This window comes from Catharus ustulatus, chromosome 3, assembly GCF_009819885.2.
Source record: "Catharus ustulatus isolate bCatUst1 chromosome 3, bCatUst1.pri.v2, whole genome shotgun sequence".
Taxonomy (NCBI): Eukaryota; Metazoa; Chordata; class Aves; order Passeriformes; family Turdidae; genus Catharus; species Catharus ustulatus.
Genome location: NC_046223.1, coordinates 81,972,938 through 81,991,926, shown reverse-complemented (window position 1 = coordinate 81,991,926; position 18,989 = coordinate 81,972,938). Strand labels below are relative to the sequence as shown.

The 18,989-nt window shown below is 40.5% G+C and overlaps 1 protein-coding gene across 1 annotated transcript; it reads right to left on the bottom strand.

Annotated features, from left to right (window-relative positions):
* Nucleotides 1-6,131: 6,131 nt before the first annotated feature.
* Nucleotides 6,132-13,961, bottom strand: GJB7 (gap junction protein beta 7). The gene is made up of 3 exons (XM_033054397.1): nt 13,890-13,961; nt 12,154-12,210; nt 6,132-7,016 (listed from the first exon to the last, which is right to left on the bottom strand). The coding sequence occupies exon 3, from the start codon at nt 7,010-7,012 to the stop codon at nt 6,218-6,220; it is 795 nt and encodes a 264-aa protein (XP_032910288.1). The 5' UTR covers nt 7,013-7,016; nt 12,154-12,210; nt 13,890-13,961; the 3' UTR covers nt 6,132-6,217.
* Between the last annotated feature and the right edge of the window lie 5,028 nt (nt 13,962-18,989).

The window sequence follows — 18,989 nt, the reverse complement described above, 5'->3', positions numbered from 1 at the left end:
TCCTTTAATCATTTTAAATTAAGAACTTTTGAACTAAAGCTATCCAAGTCTGCCATATCCAGTTTATTTTGCATAAAACATTTATTTACCGAAGAAAAGCTGGATAAGATCACATTTCGTAGGTTAAATATACTGACATTCTCATTTTTGTAAATTTTAACATCCAGTATCTATGGATGATATTCATATGTAGTTAACACATAAATATAATAGTTTTCTTATAGCTACATTTTTCATTGCTTTTAATTGGTTACAAAGCATTTATGATTCCATAATAAAAATGGAAATGTGAATAAAAATAGTTTGCTACATTGAAGATTTAAAACAATATTTGGTATTAAAGAATCCGTTGTGAATGTGATAGAAAATTAGTAGTGTGGAGCAGTGTATATATTTGAGGTGGTGATTTGTGAAGTAGCCCAGTATTGCCTTAAATAAAAACACATTTCATTTCTTGTTTTTTACATGTGATCTTATAAAGGTTATTTTTGTTTCTGTAACTTAGATTGGTGTATAGTTTAATTTTTGTTAAAAAAACAAAACAAAACAAAAAAACTTCAGAAACCATTTTTGTAAATAGTGGGTTTATAAAACAGATGGGTTTATTTTGATAATACCAGTTTGGTATCTATCTATAAAATACACAAGTCCTTATGCCATACCATTAAAAACTAAATAAACAAGGCACTTTCTGAAAGGGAAGTGAGATGGTGATCTTACAGATAAACTCGGTGGTTGTGCTCTGTGTTGGTGGCATAAGCTCCCTTCGCGCTCCTCTGCCTCTCGCTGACTGTACGTGGCACCACTCACAACCTCTCTTTTCCACACTGGAACGAGCCTCAGAAGCGGTGCTGCTCGTAGCACCCGGGATTGGAGCAATTCCTCTGTATGCTGCTAACTGAAATGACAGGTATCCCGTTTGTTGAGTAACCAAAAGTGTGAATGCATTGGTGGGAGCTGTCAGTACCCAGGAATCTTCAGTGTTGGTTTTCATGTGTGGTTATGTTTGACTCAGCCAGCTGGATTGTGTGGTACCAAAAACTTTTCTTGGATTATTCTCGTTACTGGATGTGACCTACCTTCAGTAATATAAAACGGTCTTTATCTTTGGGTGAGATTGGCTTGAATTTTTTTTTTCTATAAACTTGTCTTGCTGTCTAAAGCTTTTGCATTAAATGCTAAATTTGATTGCTTGTAAGCTATTCACCTCGAATCTCTGACAGTTTTCCTGAATATCAGTGCAGAGGGCACCTTCCTACAACCAAATGAAATGACTTGTTGCGAGAGTGAGGATTATATGTGAACAACAACAGCATTTCACCTCGGGCACAGCCCTTGGTTTGCTACATGGTGCTAAATTGCTTACCTTCGCAGAAAGCCCGTGCTTCCATTTGAACAGAGCCCGTCGGCTCCTCTCACTTTCCATCCCTCCCAAGTGACCAAACTCTTATTATGCCTCGTTAGTAAATCAAAGGTGCAGTCTGAGAATGATAAAACCAAAACAAACCCTTGCATTTTCGACTCTTAAGAGTGATCATTATAATCATTACAAGTACACAGTGCCATTTTCTACCTGCCAGAGGCCGCTGGTCCCCCTGGATGGAGCTGCTGTTGGATACCAGCCACGGTGACTGTAGAGGGAACTTCTGCAGGGAAGAGGGCAGAGATCCCCGGAGAGGATCCTCAAAGCTCACCTGAATTTTCAGCCGTACCTAACCACTTCAGTCACTGTCAACAGACCTTGCATCTATTAGTCTCTAGAAGAATGTTTGTGTTGTGCAAGTTGAATAGTTTCAACAATCCCGATGATTGAAACTGTATCATTTGCAGTTCTTGGACTGAGGGTAGCATACAACTATTTAGCTACACAGTGGTATACTAGAATGCTATTTTAAAAAAGAGAAAATGACAAAAAAAAAAATGCAATGTCATAAATATCCAGGAAGTAATTTCTGATTTAGATCTGAATTTCTAAGAATAAAATATTTAATACTGTCTCATCCCAGTCTATCCAATTGAAGCAGATGCTGTATCCATATAGTTAGTATATTCCATGGCACACTCCCTTTAGGTGGTTACTGACAGCCTGTCCAACAGGTAAGCTAGTATGGGGTTTGTTATTTCCTTTTTAAAAAACAAACAGGAGTATTTTGGACTTAGACCCTGCTTTGGTACCCCATTTTGATTTAAAGTGTCACAGAGTGCAGAGGGCACTCTGGTTTGTAAAGCCACCTACAGAAGCCCCCAAGGAAATAAATTTGGTGTTTGCATTTAGTTGTTTTCCCTTGGGTGATACAGAAAATCTCCCACCCCGGCATGCCTGAATGGGAAGCTTCTCTGGGGCCTGAAGCCACACCCCTGTCCTTGGGGCTGCTGGGTGTGATGGGGCTCCGAGGTGGCCCAGCAGCACTTCGGCCTGGGGGATGCCCCAAAAGTGCTGTCCGCCCCACTGCCCAGTCCTCTGTCTTCTACCTGTTCTTTTTCCTTCCTCTGTGTCTCTGCCTTCCAGAATTGTCACCCATTAACTGTGGAGCATTCAAGCAAAGGTGCTTTCTTTGAAGTCCCTTGTTGCCGACAGGAGTGTGCTGACTGAAGCAGCAGGTGTTGCTGGTGGGAGAGCACCCAAATTGAGGAGTCTGAATGCACAGATGGACTGTTTTGTGATAGAAAGACACCTTTAAACTGGCAGTCAGCCTCTCTGGTGCTCAATTATGTTTATAAAGAAGTATGCTATTTCCTAAGCCCTAATTCAGTGTAAATAAGAGTAGTGGGTTTGTCCCCACATATTTCAGGGTGGTCCTTTTCAGCAGGATGAGGGGACTGTAGGTTCTAGAGCATTACACTGGGAGATTTGGTTTAGGGATGTTGGAGAGTAAGTGAGCAGTGCTTGTACAAATAACACTGGAATCAGTTGTTGGGTCAGGTGAGGGGCAAGTAGTTGACTAATTGTTGCAGTTAGTTTCTGTGCCAAAGAATTCATTGACTGGGGCTCCCACCTGTGTGCAGAGGAGAGGGACAGGGGCAGGGACAGGCTATGCTGGGGTTTAGGTCCCCAAGTTGGAGAAGCTCCCGCTCATGCACTGCTCAGGCCTGCCTGGAGCCTTGGTATGGAGATGATACAATTAAAGGGGTGGGAAATGAGGCCACTTATACTGGAGAAGGGAGTAGAGGGAAGAAACTATCAGCAAATAGGGAAGTCTTTTGTCTGTGTCTTTTTTTTCAAACCTCTTCTGTCCCAAGGCAAGGTGCTTACTTGGATTTTAAAGAAAATGAAAGTCTGTGTAAGACACAGATATTTTGATGTTTGCAGGGATGTTTTGAAATACAAATGAGGTAAATATTTTTGTATGAATGTGCATGCAGTGATTATGTTAGTTCTCCATTACAGTATGGGTTCAGATCAGCTTCCTGTCAACTGCTTATATCCTTGCAGAACATAGTACTTGGGTTCAGTTTTTTAAAGTGTTAGTCTGAATGACCCAGAAGTATAGGGACCAAACCTGTAAACTCATTTGAACCAAAAATGTAACAGCAAATGCCTTCAGGAGTGCATGGATGAGTGAAACTTAAACTGAACAACAAAGGCATATAAAAGCAGGGAAAGGGAAGGAGCCAGTAAAAGACCAAATGGTTGCCAAGAGCAAGGGTTCAGAAAGCAGATTAATTTGTTTCTTTTCTCTCAGGTTAAGTGATGCTCATTTCCTTTTCATTAGTAGCCCTGCCAAACAGCACATGATGTGAAGGCTTCTTGGTTATTTGCTGCCAGTGAGTTGGGTTATATGGAGTTGGGCTATAACAATTTTTCAGAATATTTCTCATGTAAGGTACTGGATTTGTCAGAACTGAAGTGTCCTCCAAGACTCAAAATATTGATTTTTGAATTTTTTTGTCATTTCTTGGCTGTTGGAAGATAGAATTAAAAATAAAACTTTGAATATACATTCCAAAGAATTAGAGTTCTTGTTTGATGGGAAAATTTTTGGTCTAAGTGGTAATCTCTGACCAGCTGCAGAGCTTTAGGGGGTGTTCTGAAACCCTTCAAGCCCTGACTTAATATACTTTTTTATTAGAGAGCAGCTAATGCACTAATTTTATCAGAAACCTGTGTTGGCTAAACTGTGTTTGCTTCACTTAAGTTTCTCTCAAATAAACCTTACTTTAAAAACAATAAATAAATACTTTTTCATGAATGTGCTCTTACAAATCTGTCCTCAGTTATTAAAACCCAGATATTTCAGAAATATTTTTTCTTGGATTGTGTTGCACTTGTCTTAATAAAATGATGCATGAGGGTCCAGATGGGCCAAGATAATTTTGGGGTTTGTTCTCATTTACTTAGGCTGTGGCAGTTGTGGTTTCACAGGGATGATGGGCGGTGGTTTTACTTTCAGGCACTCTTATGGTGGGTTTTGCCCAGGAGCTGCAAATTACTTTCTAATTGCATTTCTGTCGTGAGCCACGTTCTGTTTACTTAGAGGTTTAACAGAAAATGTTCTGAATTGTATAAAGTGCCCTGTCTCTATATAAGCACTGATTCAGCATCAGTCAATATTTCAAACTAACTGGCCACAAGCTGGCAAGCTGGTATCTGAGGGACTGCTGTTGCTGCTAAATTCAGCAGCAGCAAATCTCTTTCTATATTTTATAAAAGCAGGTTTATTTTAGGGGGGAAAAAAACCAATGAACCCTACCTTAAAAATCACCATCAAAAGCTCATAGCTTGTTCATTTGTTGTGAAGTTTTGCTCTGTAACTGCTACTCATTAAATGTAATGCTTTGTTTACAAAGCCGAGGAGCTGGAGGGAGGCGTCAGTGAAAAAAAAAGTTAGCCTGCTTTTGCTACTGTTTCTTCCTCCTTATCCTGGCACGCCCAAGAAAATAAGTTCAGCATTCAGGCAGCTCCACTTCAGTTGGTGTTTTTCTCTAAACAGTGCATTTTGGTCAGGCTCAGTACCAGATGTATGTCAAAGGTCTTTCATTCCAGCAACAGAAAGAGAGCACTACCTTGAAGGAAGTTTTCTAAGGTGCTGTCTTCCATTGTCTTAGAAGCCTAGTTTCAACAGAAGACATGTCTTAACTAATTTCTGTCCCTTTCCTGTTAGCCAAAACAACACACATAACAAAGACCAGGGGTGTGTGCTGTTTAAGAGATACTTTGAAATTTGGGGGAGGGAACAGGTGATTCTTTTTTACTTTGCTTCTACTGGAGGCTTTTCATATTTTTAGATTTCACATACTCTTCTGCAGCAGAGAAATCTACTGAAGTAGTAGCTTATTTTCAGCCTTACTAAAGGGACTAAAGATTCTAGGCTACTTAATACTGGCTACTGTTTTGCCGTACTGTGTGGTCTGCATTTCTCTATTCAGATCCTAGGGAAGTGGGAATGATCTGTTCACTTAAATGCCACTACACAGAGCAGAAGACAAGTCTAATGCCATGGGAGCTGCTTGGGGCAGGTGACCAGGAGTTAACTCTATACCCTGGTACATGTTGTTTGCACAAGTTTGCGCAAGTGCTTTTCTTAAAGGATGCTTTTTGATGGTTAACACCTTAACAGCTGTAAGGGCTCAAATAATTCCAGAAAGAGGTGCTCCACAAATGCTAAATAACCAAATCTATCTTTATGGGCTAAACTAGATGTGTCTACCTCTTCTTGGTTTTTTCTTTTTTTGAGATGTGTTATAGTAGTCCAGTGGAATGAACTCGTGACTATCCAGCTCACTTCAAAGCACAGCAATCACCCTATGTCAGCACTTTCCCATGGCCATTTTAGCAGTTACCAGGTCTGATCCACTCACCTGTCAAATCCTGTACACCCTTTTGCTGTTCATCTTAATCAATCCCGGGTTCATCCTATCTCTGCATATAAAAAGCCTATTTTTTCTTGTACCAAAGCAATTCTGTGTAATATTCAGTCCACAACTGTTTGAGCAATTGTTTCTGCATGATTTATCATAAGTATCTGTGTTTATATTAAAGCTTCATTGAATTCTCAGAACTTCTACATTTCTTGTTTCAACATGAAAAGGTCTCAATGATTCTCTGTACGACATGCATAATGTAACTGAATTTATCAGCTCAAGTAATGGGGAGCTAACAGAGAAACAGCATTTCCTATGTAACTATCCTTTCAAAGGATAGTTCTGCAAAGCACTGATTGGAAAAGCAATTTGTCAAAAACAGCTTGTGTAATGGGAGGGGGTCTCCAGCCTTCTTTCAAGTCAGCGGGGAGTGTTTTTCATGTTCATCTTGCATATTCAGAGGCAAAGATGATGAGCTGTTGTGGAGTCGTCCTGCAGCTGCTGTTCTGTTGTACCTGATGAGTTCTGATTCGCAGCAATCGCTTTTTGAGCCTTGCTGTTTCTTTATGTGTCTCTTCAGATAACATTTTCTGGAGTATTTGAAAATCAGATAACTCAGTTCACTTAGATTTAATACAATGCACAGGCATGAAGTTCCCACCAAAAAATAGAGGAAAATCATCTTCTCTGTGGGTTTGGAAATATAACAGTCTACGGTATTGGGACATGGTTTTATGTCACATTTCACAAGATGTGGTATTTTGAATCCATTGTACAATTTATAAAACAGAACAAGAAAAACTGTTTCAAGTCCTGTCTTTAAAATGAGGCTGATTAGATAAGTGCACAGCAATCCACCATCTATCTTTCCTGGATTTTTGTAAAGTTTCTGGTTGTGGTGTTTCTTTCTGTTCTCCCTGTAAGCAACATGAAAGACAACCAAGAGTGAAGGGGTGGAGACCATGATTAATTGCAAAGCCCAAAGTCTGATGTGAGAGACAGGGAAAAAATGGTCAAAGCAAACATTTTCACAACCAGGCTGCTTGATATTGCACTCAAATTCGTCATGTTCATGTTTCCAGATATTTTCTGCAGCAGCAACATAAACCAGTAAGCGGAACACGAACACAACAGCTACCCAAATTCTTCCAATTCCTGTTGAGTATTTATTCACTCCGCTCAGCAGATCATGTAGGAATGCCCAGCTCATTTTTCTGTTCAGAGAAAGAAGGAAATGCTATATCAAAGAAACACAAGATCAGAGAGATGCATCCTCTTGGGTGAAGACAAATGAGACATTCATTTAATATGAAATATAACCAGTAGTTGAAGCAATTTAAAATTGTTAAGCATTTAGAAGTAATTTAATATTACTAAGCATTTAAATAAGAACAACAAGCTGTTCTTATTTCTGTTTTAATTCAATTTAAATTAATATTATTTTAATTTAAATTATTTATTAATTTAATGATTCTGATATATTCTGAAGCTATTGAACAAAATTTATTTTCTGTTTAAATACATTTTGTCAGTTAGACTGAAGTCTAATCATTCTGTTAAGCTGTTCTCTGTGAGAAATGTGCCTGTTTCTCCCTGGGGGTCTCCTGACTGTCAGGTAGGGCTTTCTCTGGCAAGTTCAGGCTGACACTACCACTGAATTACACTCAACTTAGCCCTGTCAGTTATGCAAATACTACACACGGTCAAGTCAGATTCCACTCTCAAATTTATGCATAGCAGCTAAGTGTCCCATACTAAGTTGACCTCAAAAATGCAAATTGATTTCTTTTTGTCTGTGGTGTAACTTTTGGGTAAACTTGTGCAATATTTTAAATATTTTCCTGCTTCATTGGATTTTATTTGTTGTATTTCTTATCATGACTCCAAAATATGTGTACATGTCTGTGTGTGTGTTACAGTTTCTCATCTGTACAGTCTTCCTCTGTCCTAACTCTAGAACACTTTTTTTGACAGAGCTGCCTAAGGAGCCACTGGCAGTGAGATTCATCAGAGTCAAAAGAAGACCTGAGGTAGCCACCAAGAATATACAGTCATCTTTGCGCCTGGCCCCCTCTCCAGGTCTGAGTGGATCTTTGGGGTTATCAAGCTCCTTTGTTCTGTAAGAGCAAAAAGTGGATGTATTCCCAGAACACAGAGTGGCTGGGAGACGTGAGGTGAGGAGGGAAATCAGAAGTTTCCAGATCTTTGTGTTAAGTCATTTAATGTCCTCATCCCATCTTCTGCTTCTGCAAGCTCTGCCTAGCTGGAGAGAAATTGTACCCCTCTGTGGCTGCAGTAGCACATGCAAATCCCACTGACACTGACACTGCTGCGGTTGCTGCCCCTCAGTTCTGCAGCCCTTCATGATCTCTGCCTATGGTCAGGCTTCCACTGGGAAGCAAGGTTGTTTGGATATTCCTGCATTGCTACCATTAGAGATGAGCACTAGCTTGAGGAGCTGAGGAACAGCTGCAGAAATTAATATATTCCTGATTTATACTGCCAAGAATGGTTACCAAGCTACTCCTTTATGCTGCAGATTAAAAAAAAAAAAAAAGATAAAGGGAAATACCAGCTCATATCCTTTCAGACATATGCTCCTATGCTTTTTAAAAATATGTTTGGCAGTGTGGTTGCTTTTTCATTAAAGAGCTATTCCTGTCTTCCACTTCTGCAAACAGAGTTCCAGCAGAAGTTTAAATCAAACAAGACATGAGCTTCAGGGCTTTAAGGCTTTCTAAATAAGTTACACACAGTCACAACAGTCTCAAAGGAGCTGAACAGCAAACATGAACACACCACTATGTAATAAATCACAGGCAAGGAAAAAAGCATTCACTGAGCAAGAGTGAATGTTAGCACGTGTGTGTGCATCTTGTGGATGAGTTGGCCTCTGGAGATTTGAAAGAAAACCTCAAGAGGGCTCTCCTAAGGCTTTAAGAGGTACACAAGGACCGTTGGAGGGAATTCTGAATTTTATTATTTAATGGAAAACAAGTACTGCTGCAAGGGGGCTTTTGCTGATGGCCACTATAAGTGCACCATACCTTTCTAATATAAAAAGCTTGATTTCAACTATCAATCCATGGTTGGAGTTACACCAGTTCTGAGCCTTCACGTGAACAGAAATGAAAGATATGCTGGGTCACCAGCAAGGCACAAAAATCAGTGGGAACCAACAATGGTGGAAATCAGGACATGGTTATACCTAAATATAGATTGAGAAATTTACCTTGAAGTCTCTTTTTCCCAAAGCTGAGCTGCTGCTTCCTTAACTGAGCAGCAAGAGGGATTAAAAAAGAACAACTTTATACTTTCTTTGCCAATTCCACATTGAGAAGAACAATATAAAGGAGAATACGAAGTCCTGACCAAAGAAAACAGGGATCAAGAATTTCATTAAAATCAGCAGATCCTGAGCAAGGGGCAAATTCCAACCAGGCAGAAGATTGGATGGATGAAATTCCTTCAAAGATAATTTGAAAGAGAGCAAAACATTCTGCTACCTAGATGTTTAGTAATGAGGCATCAGGGATTCCACAGAACTGGAGGGGGTTCCTGGTCTGTGTGCTCTGTTGAAGAGAAACTGAAATTCTATTGAAGGACTGCAGGGCAGGTCCACAGTGGCCCACAGTGCTTCTGCAGCCAGAGGTCTGCAGAACTTTGGTTATGTTTTTTCCAGTGGCAACCTTTACTTGATAATGAGAAATGGCTGTAGAGAGCAACCTTCAGCTTCAAACTTAAAGGGCCACAGAGTCTGTTTTGTAGTATTGTTTGGGTTGTAACTAGCACAGCTCCCCTGTTCAAAGGAGCTGCAAATGTGCTTTGGAAAGGTTATGTTTGCTTTATGACCACTGTTGCTATAGATGTGGATGTTAACTGATGCTTTTGCATCATTTGAAAATACAATTAATTCACTGAAGCATTGCAAAGAACATATGGAATGGAAAAAATAAAACAGACTTCAAAGACAGGGAGTTACCCAACAGGTAAGAGAAAATTGATTTATGGGACAGAACAGGCACAAGACTGATGAAGGGTCAAGTTAGCTCAGGCTGGAGAAGACAAATACATTTAGTGGGCTGTATGAAATTCAGAGCAAGGTGAGGATTCAGGCAACAAAAAAAGAGAAATCATCTAGTGAGCACATAGCTGGGCAGTAGGAAAAATATGGCAGTGGTATGAGGTTTTGAAGCACTTCAAGAAGTGGCTGTACACATGGCAGCAGATGCTGAGTAGTGTGAGGGCATGACGCTTTAGCAAAATTATCATGAGGCTAACCTAAGGCCAAGAGAGGAAAAGTGTGATCCAAATCCTTGTAGCCAAGGAGGGATTTCAACCTTAGAATCTGGAGAAGGTTCATTATGTGTAGAAAGAAACAAAGGGAGTCAAGAAAGGAAGGTAGCTAAAGAAATTGAGTAGATTGTAGGAGATGTAGACCACATCAATTTGTTGGGATAATGTCCAATGCTGAAGCTAAAAATGAAATTACTCAAAGTTTTAGAAAAGTCACAGAAGCATTAAAGGGGGATCTCTTTGACACTCTGAACAGAAAGACTACAAACGAGACTTTGCCTCTACTGGAAATTACCAAGGAGGTATTAGAGAGTCTTTAACAGTAGAAGATAGATTATTTGCACCAAGTACTCAAGGAAACATTAAATGGATCAAAAAGTGAAAAGCAGGGATTTGTGGTTAGATTTACTTCAACACTCTGCTCAATATAAACATGAATACACAGTTTGAACAAAAGCTGGATTAGAAATATGTTGATTTGCTTTTCTCATTTCTAGCTGAAGTACAAATGATAGGCATGAAAACAAGATCTGCCAGTAAGGAAACAGAGCAAGTAATCTCTCTTCCTCATCACATACATCCTTTATTCCCTATATGGGAGTTAAACACAGCCCACCCCCCCCGGAATATACACATACACTTTGTCCTGCTCATGAGAGGCACAAATGACCAGAAGAGGCTTCCCACCCCATTTCCTTCATATGTATCAGGGACTTGATTTTCCTTCTTGGGGTTGGGCACATGTTCTGCTGAGCAAACAGAGTAACTGAATGCACCATTAGCTTCTGAGTGTGCTGAATGTACTTTATTGAGTAAAGTGTTTGAATAATGCTATTGTTGTTGAATATATTCATCAAATATTCATTTCTGTCATTCACCGGGGCCTACAGGAGGTTGGCTAATGCGCATTGAGTAATGTATCCATTGAAAAGCACAGTGCTGAGAGAATTACTTCACCTAGATTTCAATCAGCTCTGCAAATTTAATTACTTTAAAAGCAGAAAAAGTATTTTTGTGTGGAGGAAAACAGCAGATAGAAGGCAGTGACAGGGAAGGAAGAAAATACAAGAACAAACTGAATAACTGGAGAGGAAATGGGGAAGCATCCTGAGTGTTAGAGGCACAAAGGGCAGGCAACTTGGAGCTCAAAGAGCTGGCAAATTACAGGAAGGAGGCACAGTATATTGGGAAATGGAGATGGAACAGTGAGAACTAAGAGAAAGAGCACAAGCCTCTGAACAGTGGATCTATCAAAAAAGGAAGAGCTCCTTTTCTGATCTAAACATTGCTGGGGAGTATTTGCTGCACCTACAGCTTATCTTTTTTTTTCTTTTTTCTTTTTTTTTTTAAGTAACAGGAAGAAAGAGAACCATAAATAGTGGCAAAAATTATAAAGAAGAGAGCAGAAATAGAAGTCACAGAGGATACAGGACTATAAAAAAGCAGAGCTGGTAACAATCTTTAGAGTCCCTTCTCTTCTCTTTTTTTTTTACACTTTAATCAAAACATCATCACAGCACTTTTTTTTCCAAACACCTCGGACCTCCCAGTGTTATGAGGAAAAGAAAAAACAAGTACTGGCACAATGGTTTCCATAAATTGCCAAACAAATAATGAAGCTTAATTTCAGGCGTTCATTACTAACTGCATTGTGCCCTTTTCTGTTTGTTGATACAAGGAGGTGTGCATCCATTTTATGGTTGATGAATCTGTTTCATGGACTGCCTACTGCTTTCTTACTGACTACCAGAGGTATGAGGTCCACAGGCTGAGAAACCCTGATTTGCTTTGTTCTCTGGCCCTAAAAAGGCTTAGTTGTGGAGAAACCATTCCTGGCAGTTCAGTCTATTCTTAAATTGATAGAAACTCCACTAGTCCCCTCAGCATGCTGCATCTATTCCAGTGCTCTGCTGGAGAAGAAAGGGATCAGGAAACCTGCTGGGAACACCAAGGACTTTATTCAAAGTTACATTACCAAGCTGCACATGCACCAGCTGTTAAAACTGTTACACATCTGCAATAGGAGTGGAAAAATCCTTGCTACAAGTCACTAACCTTGCAATGACTTTGCTTCTTGCTCAATGGTGAGAATGTCACGGTGATCTTCAGGTCCTTAGGAGAGAGTCAGCAAGCGAAAACAAAGGACATAAAAATTAACTTTGCCTTCTTCAGACAACACACCTCTTTCTATAAAACAAGTAAAGCTATAACATTAATGTAGTATTGGCACTTGTTTTTTAAGGCTCTTCAAAAACAAGTCAGGTGGAGTGACATGACAAGTCCTCCTGGGTCTGTGTCTTGCCCAAATTGTTCACTTCTGCCATGACCATTGCTAGTCTTTGGTAGTGCAGCAAATGGGTTCTAAGGCTGATGTGGGCAAAAATTTTCTTACCTATTTCATCCTTAAGATGCTTCTGAAGGGGAAAGGGAGAAGGGGAGGCCCCCAAATGGCAGAGGTAAACATACTGGCAATAGCTTGTTCTTCTCTCATGTGCACACAAAAAGTAGACACTAGACGCTTTAGAGTGAAATTCACTGATATGAACCCCTCACTAGTATGTAATGGGAAAGGGCATCCTCTTCTACAAACATTGTCAATCTAGACAGAGAAAACATGTGCTATCAAGGGGCAGATGTGGTTTATCCAGCATCACTCAGCACATCAGAGGCAGAGCTAAGAAAAGAACCATGGTCTCTCATAGCTCAGTCCCTTGCTTTCACCTGCCTTAGCTTGCTGATTCTAACCTCTCACTGTTCTATGCCTATTATTAACTTTTAATTCCTTGGAGCAAGAAATAAGCCCTATGGTCCATTGGGAGATAAACCTCTAACTAGTGTGATATTAAAAGCAGAAATAAATAGGGCTTAAAATAGACATGTGGTATGTAAAGACATTAGCCTAGATACTTATTTGTCAACCAACTACAGGAAGGAAAAGGAAACACTAGATGGAAGACGGCTAAGCTGGTCATTTAGTACACTACTGAAGCTGGCTGATTTGGCTTTACATAGGACTTTCACATGGGTTTCTACAGTGGCTTGGGACAAATCTCCTTTCTTTCTGCTCTTCAGGATCTTAGTTGCCAAACATTCACTTCCCTGAAAATACAACTTCTAAACCATGGCAAAATCCCTTGTTGTTTTGTATTTAGGGAAACCACAAACACCACTTAAAAAACCAGCAGCTGCTGAGAGTGATACTTTGCCAGCTGCTAATGGCTGTGGTCTCTTCTCTGCAGCAATGAATGGTTTTTGAGAGGGCAGAAACAGTTCACTGATTTTTTTTGTTACTTAGCAAATGATTTTTTTTAATTAAGCTTAGAAGTAGCCAAAATTACTTAATTCCTGTAAAGTCATGATATCCATATCTCACCTACGTGAGTACAACTGCATTTCTCATCACCTTCGTGCCAAACAACCCATTTCTACCATGCTCTCCTGATGTAAACAAGAAATCTCCCTCTACAGCAAATGATCTTCAACATTAATAAATATTACTGCTCCATTCAGGATTCTATTACTATTGTCACAATTTAGCCAATTTGTAAAATAAAAAAAGAATTGACAAAGATTTCCACTTGGACAAGCAATTGTCACTGGCCACATCACAGAAATTTTAGCTCTGTAATATTATGAAGTATTACAATAGCACAACAAAAAGAGAATTACATCCATGGTGTAAGTTGGCTGATAGGACTCTTGCATGAGGCTACTATCAAGCCTATTTAATGTTAGAAAATCAACTTCTCATTCAGTGAAACTGTATTTTATAAGAAGAGAATCTAACTTACCTGTGTCTCAGTGAATGACTACAGCTGGATCTCAGCTCTCTAGTGGAACTAACAATCAACAGTTCATTTCTGAGTAAGGGAGTTACTGCTTTATGCCTGCAAAATGGGAACTGCTTATCTCCTAGGTAATGCAAACTAAATGAGTGCAACTTGATCGTCTCTGCTGGCACACAGTTCAAACCAGAACCATAAAGCATCTTGTATCATCAGAAAGATATGAGGAAACTGTGGCATTTATTTGAAATTGCAGGATTTATCTGCATCTTTTGAGCACTCATCGGCATCAGCTCAGATGCTGCACTCCGCGTTTGCACGGTAGCACAGCCTGCAGACACTTGTGCTGTGAGCCTTAACTCACACCCTGTTTGCTCTTTGACATTTTACATCAGATTTCCATTTTGTGTTCTGCTGGGCAAGGCAGCTGTCCACAAAACACACATACTCTTTTAGGCACACATGACTCCTAACAATACACAAATGCTCAGAAAAGCCCTCCTCTTAGAATTTTAAAATACAGTGGTTTTCCCAAGCAAGTGAAGCCTGGGTATTGTTATTGAAATGTATTTTGTTTACTGTACATGCTAATCAGCTCCCACATTGGCCTAGTTAGCTGAACCACTCTCCACCAGGAAGACTATAACTTTACTTTCAATAACTAAGCAATGGAATAAGTGTTTATGTCCTGCCTCATATCAGGGCTTTAGTGACCATTTTTATCTGGGATGTGACCATTCTGCTGAGTAACATGATAAAATAAGCAGGAAGACTAAACTCCTTGCCTCTTAAACGAATTCTTCACACTATAATTTACACATAGTATAATTTAATTAGCTCAAACTTACTATGGCTTTTATCTGGGAATTATATGTGAATGTTTGGTGGTTTTACAGAGAGGAAACTATCACATAGCCTCACACATGTGCCTGAATCTGAATAAGCTGATGCCTTCAGAGGTTGACTAAAAGTGCCAGAGCTTGGAGCTGGGCTGCAGGTAGTGCAAAATTTCCCAGTTATCTGCTGGCAGGTCATCACAGTGGAGAGCAGACAGTTCCTGGAGTATGTGGAAGGTAACTCCCTGACAGTAAGAGAGTCTGCCAGGGGCAGTGCTCTGCTAGACCTGCTGTTTGCAGACAGAGGACTGGTAGGAGGTATGGTGGTTAGTGGCCATCTTGGGCACAGCAACCACAAAATAATAATTTCTGATCCTTGGTGAGGTAAGGAAGGGGGATCAGCAAAGCCTCCACCTTGGACTTTCACAGCATGCACTTTGGTCTGTCCAGGATGCTGGTTCACAGAGTTCCCTGGAAAACAGGCCTTAAAAACAAAGGGATCCATGAAGGCTGAACATACTTTAAGAAGAAAATCTTAAAGGTACAGGAGCAGCCATTGCCACGTGCTGGAAGATGAGCTGGTGTGGAAAAAAACAACCTGACTGAACAGGGAGCTTTTACTGAAAGTCAGAGAAAAAAAAAAAGAGTTTATGGCCTTTGGAAGAAGTGGCAGGCAACTCAGGAAGTGCACAAGGATGTCATTAGGTCATGAAGAGAGAAAAGAACAAAGGCAAAAGCTCAGCTAGAACTAGATATGGCCACTGCTGTGAAAGATAATAAAAATTGATTTTATAAATACATTAACAACATAAAAAGGGCCAAGAAAAATATCCATCTCTTATTGGTTGTGGAGGGGAACATTGTAACCAAAGATGAGGAGAAGGCTGTAGTACTTGATGCATTCTCTGCTTCAGTCTTCAACAGAAAGACCAGTGATCCTAAGGGCAACCAGCCCCCTGAGCTCGTAGTCAGGGACACGGAGCAGAGTAGACTCCCTGCACTACAGGAGGAAGTAGTTGGTGGACTGCTGAGCCATTTGGACCCTCACAAGTGTGTAGGACCAGATGGAATTCATCTGAGGATAGTGAGGGAGCTAAGCCCCTCTCCATCATTTATCATGAGCCCTGGCTAACTAGGGAGGTCCGAGTGGGATGGAGGTTGGCCAATGTGACACTCATCTACAAGAAGTGTTGGAAGTGGGATCCAGGAAACTACAGGCCAGTCAGCTTGATCTCAGTGCTGGAGAAGGTTATGGAACAGAACATCTTGAGTGCCATCATGGAGCATGTACAGGACAACCTGGGGATCAGACCCAGCCACCCTGGGGGTAGGGAAGACAGGTCCTACCTGACCAACCTCATCTCCTTTTATGACCAGGTGACCCACCCAGTGGATGAGGGAAAGGCTGTGCATGTTGTCTACCTGACCTTCAGCAAAGCCTTTGATATTGTTTCTCAGGACATTCTCCTGGAAAAGCTGGCAGCCTATGGCTTGGATAGGCACACTCCTCTCCAGGTTTAAAACTGGCTGAGTGGCCAGGTCCAGAGAATGGTGGTGAATGGTGCTGCATCTGTTTAGCATCCAGTCACTAATGGCGTCCCACAGGGATCAGTATCAGGGCCAGCCCCATTTAACATCTTCATCAATAATTTGAACAAGGGGATAGAATGCACCCTCAGTAAGGTTACAGATGACACTAAGCTGAGTGGGAGTATTGAGGCCAGGAAGGATCTACAGAGGAGTCTAGACAAGCTGGATCAATGGGCTGAGGCCAATTCTATAAGGTCAACACATCCATCCCAGGAAGTGTTAAAGAGATGACTGGACATGGCACTTAGTGCTATGGTTTAATTAGCATGGCAGTGTTCAGTCAAACACTGGATTCACAGATCACAGAAACCAGAAGGGACCACAGGGATCATCAAGTCCAACTCCTAAGTGAATGGCCCATAGAGGGATTGAAGCCGAACTTCAGTGTTATCAGCACCATGCTTTGACCAGCTGAGCTCATCTCAGGGTCAAGTGCTCTGGAGGAATTTTCTATTAATGATTCTATTATTCTATGTGGTGGTATTTATATACTAAAAGGTACAGAAAATCTGAAGAGTTCCAGAATACTGTGTGTCAGAGTCCCTTACAACAGAGTTTGTTCTGTTGAAACTGTGAAATTTCTACCCTCTGTAGTCTTCTTAGGAGCTGTGTTCCCTGCCTGAGATTAGAAAGGGTGCCTACATTAAAAAGGATTTTAAGTTCTCACACCTTGAACTGATTTGAGTCCTGATGTCAGAGGCAGAGGTTAGTTCTGGTCTGTGCCTCCACTTCCAACTGCCTTCCCAACTGCATTGCCCTGCTTACATTTGACTGCCTTGTCCATCCAACTGAAAAATAAACTTTATTCTTTTTTCTTTTCTGGCAATGGACTAGGGAACAAAATTGGCATACTCCAAGGCTGAGTAATTATGAGATTGCATGCAAAGAAGTCCAGAGCAATTACAAGTGAAAAGAGGTCTCCCCTTGCCCTTCCCTTTTGGAGATGCGGTCTTAGCTCAAATTTGTCTTTATACCCCACTGTAAGGTATCTGGCTGTATATTGTAGTAGCAAGAAAATTCAGGGCTGTACGTTTCTCTGCTCTTCCTTTGTAGTAGAAACCACCTTTTTCTTCCTAGAGGGGATGCTTTGAGTTTTGATATTCTGTTCCCAGTCAGAACCAATTTACCCACTCAAAAATGAAAGCAGAACCAAACAAAGTGCCTTTTTCCTTCCATGCTGAATTCAGCTGAAAAAGATTTCTAAGCTTGATCAGTGTTTGAAGAATAACAATTGCTTTAATCTTTGCTGGAAAGCACGGCTGGGTGATTTGTTTTGTCTCACAGAGACATGGCTGGCTAACAAGTATTATAGAAGACATACACATAATGTTATGAAACACAGAGAATCGCGCTAAGAGATTTTTGGTTTTAAAACATATATTCCCTTAAAACTGGTTTGGAATGTCAGTGGTAGGGTCCCAAGCAGTGCATGCTGCTGCCTGAAAACAGCTTCCTTTCAATGAGAGCAACACAAAGGAGCAAAAGCTGCTGAAAATCAGCATAAGGACTCTTGAGACTGACATGAGCAGAGCAACAACCACACAGAAAACCCTCAATATCCTCAATGCCACCCCTGTCTAGCTCGTCTGTTTGTTTCTTATGCATTTATGTCCTTAATATGGCCATACTGTTTAACATACCTTAGTGCAACAATGGTTACTCTCATCATTAACTTTGAGCAAGGAGGAAAAAAATACTTTTAATTACTAATTTTTTCTTTCCCTTCTCCCCCAGATTTGTTCAGCACAAAACAAAAAAAAAAAAGATCCCAGTTGTCAACTCTAATTAAAATATTGTGAAACTCATGGTGTCTAAAACATTTAAAAAATAATTTTTAAATGTGAATTTCACATTCCCATATTAAAACTCTAACAAACATGTGATGGTAGTTGCCCCTCACTACAAGTCATACCAGTGCTGAAGTCCCAGTGTAGATGCAAAAAAAGAATTTTTTTCTGCCCACAACAGCTTTGTAACTGTGTCTCTAAAGCAAGGATAAGCTTATCATTAGCTTGAGGCACCCTATCTTTCTTCTGAAGACAATGTGAAGCTCTGTTCTCGTGCAGTACTTGAAATAAGCAGGAGCTGTGAGGTCAGTCAGCAAAGGCAGGAGGCACGGTGCTGCTCCCTGGACCGCACCAGGCTGGCTGTCGCATGCTAACCATGTCTGCGGGGCACAGCGCTGGCTTTGCTCTGTTCTCTACAGAGCCTCTTCTGCAGCTCAAATGATAAGGGCATGTGAGTCTCAGGAAAAGCAGAGATTGCTGTTAGGTTGTGAATAGCTATGGCACAAAGCACAATACTGAATGCAGAATCCCAAAGGAATTTAGTTGAAAGGAAAATAAATCTCAGTAACAGCCTCAGGTTTAGAAAAGGAAGGGGGTTTTGTGTGATTCTTTTTCAGGATTGATACAGGATTGATATTAAGAGGATGAGTGACTTAGAAATACCACAGATATTTACTATTCTACACTTTCCAGAGGCTCTCCTATAAAATATGCCAAACAACTTCATAAGCCTTAATGGACTGAATGTTTCAACATCCTGTTGGGTCAGATGATAGCAACATAATATTCACATTAAATACACAGTACAACACTTTCCCACAGACATAAAGCAAAACTAGAAACAGTAAGCAGTCCAAACTTTTCATCACAGTTAATCTGGTTAGTTGGCACAT